This window comes from Sinocyclocheilus grahami, unplaced genomic scaffold, assembly GCF_001515645.1.
Source record: "Sinocyclocheilus grahami isolate Dianchi unplaced genomic scaffold, SAMN03320097.WGS_v1.1 scaffold6893.1, whole genome shotgun sequence".
NCBI classification, from domain to species: domain Eukaryota; kingdom Metazoa; phylum Chordata; class Actinopteri; order Cypriniformes; family Cyprinidae; genus Sinocyclocheilus; species Sinocyclocheilus grahami.
Genome location: NW_015511136.1, coordinates 1,266 through 7,080, shown reverse-complemented (window position 1 = coordinate 7,080; position 5,815 = coordinate 1,266). Strand labels below are relative to the sequence as shown.

General features: G+C 36.1%; 1 gene segment (V, D, J or C); it reads right to left on the bottom strand.

The window, feature by feature from the left end:
• Nucleotides 1–4,973: 4,973 nt before the first annotated feature.
• LOC107577701 (Ig heavy chain V region 914-like) lies at nt 4,974–5,438 on the bottom strand. The segment is given in 2 exon segments: nt 4,974–5,287; nt 5,370–5,438. Coding segments are annotated over 2 exon segments (357 nt in total).
• Between the last annotated feature and the right edge of the window lie 377 nt (nt 5,439–5,815).

Here is a 5,815-nt window from a genome sequence, read left to right as displayed (position 1 = left end):
TCCTTTGTGAAATACTTTTAGATAAAAAATTTAGGAGTCCTGAATTTAGGACTGACACGCCCATTATTTTAAAGATTTTCTCCTAAATCGGCGAGTTACGAGCTACTTTTAGCCTTAAGATGTTTTGTGAATACGGGCCCAGATCAGCAGCACATCCTGGAAAAAGTGTTTGTGAAGTGAACAGGAAGCATATAAATGAATCTTGATTGTGAATAGTGTCTTATTAAAGGGGTCATATGATGCGATTAAAATTTTTCCTTTCTCTTTGGAGTGTTACAAGCTCTTGGTGCATAAAGAAGATCTGTAAAGTTGCAAAGACTAAAGTTTCAAATCCAAAGAGATATTCTTTATAAAAGTTAAGATTCAACCACACCTACCTAAAACGGCTCGTTCTAACACGCCCCCACATGTCTACGTCACAATGTGGGAAGATTTGCATAACGCTGGCCAAATGTTCACGCAAAGAAAGAAGGCGTAACTTTCCGGACGCTCCTTCATCGAATACACCGGTAACGTCGTTCTCAAACCCGCCGCCTCTGCTCATTCTAGGCCGCCATGTGTGACACTGTGTTTTGTTCTGAAAGCGAAACTACTTTGTTTGGTCTTCCAAAAATGGACACGACTAGAAATCAGTGGTTAAGTTGTATTTACAACACTGTTCCAGTACAGTTCAACTCAAATATTCAGATGTGTGCAGCACATTTTATGGAGGACCGTTTCCTGATCCTGGGAGAGTAGACTACAATGGCGGCTGTTCTGACTCACAGACTGTAAGTACAAAGTATTTGCCACTGACGATTCAAACGTGAGTTTTTAGCAGTGTAGAGTAGCACTTGTTGTTTGTCATTTCTCTGATCACAAATGCAGACATGGTTTTATGTTTTTTAAAAAGACAGTATAAGTCATTATAATCCATAATTATGTCCCCACTGGAGGCAACGAATGCCTTGTTTAAAATGAGTTTTCATGTTTTTGTCTCGTCGCTCCGGCCTGACAGGGCATCATCACAGTATGGTAAGGGGCGTAACATTTCCGTCACATGCTTAAGGTATTCGACCAATCACAACGCACTGGATAGCTGGCCAATGAAAGCACACCTCGCTTTTTTAGAACGATGAGCTTTGTAAAAATCGACACGTTTCAGAAAGGCGGGGCATAGAGGAGAAACAATAATGTACAGTATGTGGAAAAACGGTTTTTTTTTTACCTTAAAACACATTTCATTACACCAAATACACAAAATAATGTTCTTTTTATTAGCATCATATGACTCCTTTAAGTTTTGAGAAGTTTAGAAGAAAGTATTCTGTGACTGTGGGAGTTACTAGTAGACGACTTCGTGTTCCACTGCAACCTACTGACACAGATGAGAACTGCAGTTTTAAACTAAAAGTGTGTCTAGACTCTAGCAGTTTTTCTATCATTGCCACATACTGTGATTCTCTTGCACAGAAATACACAGCTGAGTCCTGAGTCTTCTGTGAGCCCAGACAGTTTCAGATACACCATGTTTTTTTAATTGTCTCTAGTAATTTCTTTTCGTCCCTCAAAACTTTTAGCATGGTCTTGTCCTTGTCCATTACTCCAAACACGGCCCATCCACACCAGTGCTTTTCCAGGTTGCTGTCTGACCCAGTGCATGTAGCTTCCGAAAGTAAATCCTGATCCTCTACAGGAAAGACTCAGAGTTTCTCCAGGCTTTACCTCTGCTACAGAAGAAATGGACTCCAAATTCTGACCTTTCACTCCTATTGAAAAATAAAATAGAAATAAGAGCATAACAACCAGAGAGATGAAGAGATCATGGTTTGAGACGAGTGAGAACAAGCTGCTTCTTTTCATCCTAATACTCAAATAAAGAGGAGGAGGGACAATATTTGCATACATACTGCATATGCAACCCAGTAAATGAGTATCTACATATCATATTCTTTCAAAAGATAGCATTGACAGAGACGGATCTGTGACATTAACAATAGAACACATTTAATTCAACTTAATATTTGTTATTTCTTATATATTCACTTAAGGTCATTCATGGCATATGTATTAGCAATCATGGCATTTAAATAGCTTATATTCTAGGTAAATATAGGTAAATATGGGCCAGTATATCATCCATTAGGATAAGATGTCTTGCATCCATTAAGATAAGATGGTCTGTTTCTTTGGCTCAGAGTTGTACTGTGCTGCAGCGCCATCTGTTGTTGTTACTGTTTTAATCTAAATTTCCTCCCTGGCATGTTTTTGTACAGCTCAGTGCTTTTTCTGCATCATTTTATATATAGATTTTATTTTAGGCAAGTCCTGATGATTTGAGAAGGCTAAATTGATCAGACATAGGCTATAGGCTATAGGCTATGATGAAATTCACTGTCTGCCACTGGCTTTTACTTAAAAAAACAAAAAACTTACATTTAACGAACAAAAAATACTCCAAATATTTTTCTAAATGTACTTTATAAAAAAAAGAAACAAAATTTAATCACTTTTCCATTACATACAAAACTGAACTATATTTTAATAGCTGAAACAGTAGTATAAGCTTTTTTTGGGAAAAGGGGAAAAAAAGACAGGCTATAGGGCCTATATTTGAGACCCGTGCAGGGCTTTAATCCACTTCATCCAATGCTGTTTTGTTCTCATCTGTGAGCATGCTCTTGATATATGTATTTTAGGTGTGTAAATGTATAATTGCCTTTTCATTATTTTTTCAGTTTTATTTAAATTTGTAGTTAAAACAACTAAAAATAAATGTTTTTTAAGGTTTAGAATTAGACAGCCTTTGCAGGCTTACGCTGAAAACAACAAAATGGAACCTCAAGGTTGATCTAGGAAAATGTGTGCAAATGTATAGGGCCCCATTCCTATATTTTGCCTGGGGCCCCCAATTCACTAAATCCGCCCCTGGGCTACATACATTCACTACCAAATTTTTTGAACAGTAAGAAAGATCCAGTAGAAAGATCCAAAGATCAGCATTCATATGAAATAAAAAGCTTTTGTAACATTATACATATACCATTCAAAAGCTTGGAGTCAGTATTTTCATTTTATTTTTTATTTTTTATTTTTTTGGGAAATTATAGAAATTAATACTTTTATTTAGCAAGGATGCTTTAAATTGACCAAAAGTGACGATAAAGACATAATGTTAAAAAAATTATATTTCAGATAAGTGCTATTCTTCTGAACTTTCTATTAATCAAAGAAACCTGAAAAATTCTACTCCGCTGTTTTCAACATAATAATAATAATAATAAATGTTTTTTGAGCAGCAAATCAGAATATTTGAATGATTTCTGAAGGATCATGTGACTGGAGTAATGATGCAAAAAATTCAGCTTTGAAATCGCAGGAATAAATTACATTTTAAAATATATTCAAATAGAAACAGTTATTTTAAATAGTAAAAATATTTCACTATATTACTGCTTTTGCTGTATTTTGGATCAAATAAATGCAGGCTTGGTGAGCAGAAGAGAATTCTTTAAAAAACATAAAAAATCTTACTGTTCAAAAACTTTTGACTGGTATAGTGTATATATACAGTATATATATATATCGAAGTGGTGATGGGCTGCCTGGACCAAAAAATGCCAGGGCCCAGTCCAGCCCTGCTCTTAATGAAAATGGAGAGTTTGTTTTATAATGATATAGGCTAATTATAATTAAATTATTATTAAAGTAAATTATTCTGAGAGTTTTTTAAATTTTTTTTAGAAAATTGCCTATAAAGATTTTAAAATATTATTTTTAATAAGTTCAGTAAAAAAATGGGTGGGGGTATGTATAATATAGTTTATATTTAACAATACATTCACAATATTCAGTGATATGTGATATGCTCTTCCCTGAAGTTCTCTTTTGAGCTGTGGACACTGAAAAATGTAAAAGTAAATGTAACTTCAGCTGCACTGCATATTTCAGCATAACATCTGATTTCATGGTATAACTAAGACTAAGACAGGATCGGATCACACACGCTCCGTGCTGCTGTTTATACTGAGGCAGCTACAGCGATCTGGCACACCACATTAAAGTACATCAAAATGAAATGCTTGAAATTTGTTATTTCAAATTTTATATACTTATAATCATGTTTCTACACATATGGCCCACTGCAACTGAATTAGATTTGCAACTCATTTGATGGAATGCATCACATATGTCATGACTTAGGATTGATGGCAATTGTATGATGCCATTGAAGGAATGTTTTTGCAATGATTTCCTTTAGAAATTGGGGGAATCAATATCAAACAGAGCCCCCAATAGCTCTGGGCTCTGTATTATGTCCCTCTTTTCCCCCTTTTTTATGCCACTATGATTATATGGCACAGCAATGCACAGTCTAAATTCACACTTTTAAATTACATATTCAAATGTATAGTTCAGTCATGATTCATGAAACTTTAAATGGCGCAGGCTGACGGGTATTAACGTAGCTAATAATATTCACAGCGTTAAACGACTTGGCACAAGCTGATTGATTCATGTCACGTAGCCAATAAGCTTGCTGCTTTACATTTAAATGGCTGGTTAGCATCCACTTGAGCATTTCGCAGCGCGCTTTTCTGAGTTCCTCTGAAACCCACCACCTTCCCCAGCTCCACCTGCTACAGGTTATTTTTATGCTATTTGTGCAGCAGTATGTCTTAAATACTCAGAGCACTGTATCGCCGTATGCATTGGCAGTAGCAAGTTCATGTACTTGCTTGCAGCAGTAGCAATAATATACAACTACAGCAATAACCAACAGCAGCAGCAATTCAGCAGCAGCGTAGTAGATGTATTCCGCCAAGACCAAATACATTAACATTGTCATAACCATTACCATGCTCAAATCTTCTGAGAATAGTCATGATTGAACTACAGATTTAGTTTTATACTTTTCTTTCTTAAGCAAGTAACTGTCTATAGCTGTGTTTCTCTCTCTGGATGTTGTTGTGCATGCCTCTTGTTGTTTTGTGTCACTGTGACTCTCGTGCGCAGTAATACATGGCTGTGTCTTCAGTCTGCATGTTTTGGCCTGTTATTGTCACAGTGCTGCTGGACGTGTCTCTGGAGATACTGAACTTGTTCTTTAGTTTTTCACTATTGTATGTGTCTCCATTGCAGCAAACTCTTCTAATCCACTCCAGTCCTCCAGAAGCTTGTCGTATCCAGTTTGTGCAGTAGCTACAGCTAGACAGTGAATAGCCTGAGACTTTACAGGAGAGACTCAAAGGTTGGCCAGGCTTTAGTTCTTTAGAGTCTGGCTGAATGAGTTCAATACTGTAGACACCTGAAGAAAGAAGCAAATGAGTTCAAAACAATGTTAAGTATGAAAATCAATAGCAGCATTGTAGTATTTCCTGATAACATACTTGGTGTTGCAGAAAAGAGCAGCAACAGAATCCACACAGTCATGATGTTTAATGTTTGCTCTTAACTGTGCACTAAATATGCAGCATAATTAGCCTGTTTATGTGCACATCCATAAATAAGGAGGAGTCATAAAATATTTGCATCATGTAAATCCTCTCTCTTCACAAACAAAAGCATGTACTCTGATTTGATCTTTTGCTTCATGCATTTATATTCATCCCTGCAAACAACTGCAGCATATTTCATAAAGAAAACTGCACTGCACAGACAAAGGCAACATGTTGGTTGAGAGCTAATTTGAGTTCTGCCTATAATTTCCTGCTATTACCACTATACTGTGCTTATCTAGAAACTATACACACACCACAGATGTGAGGTTATGTATGAGGTTTACATATTTAGCCTTTTTTGTCTTTGTGTAGGACAAGTATAAAAACAAGCACAC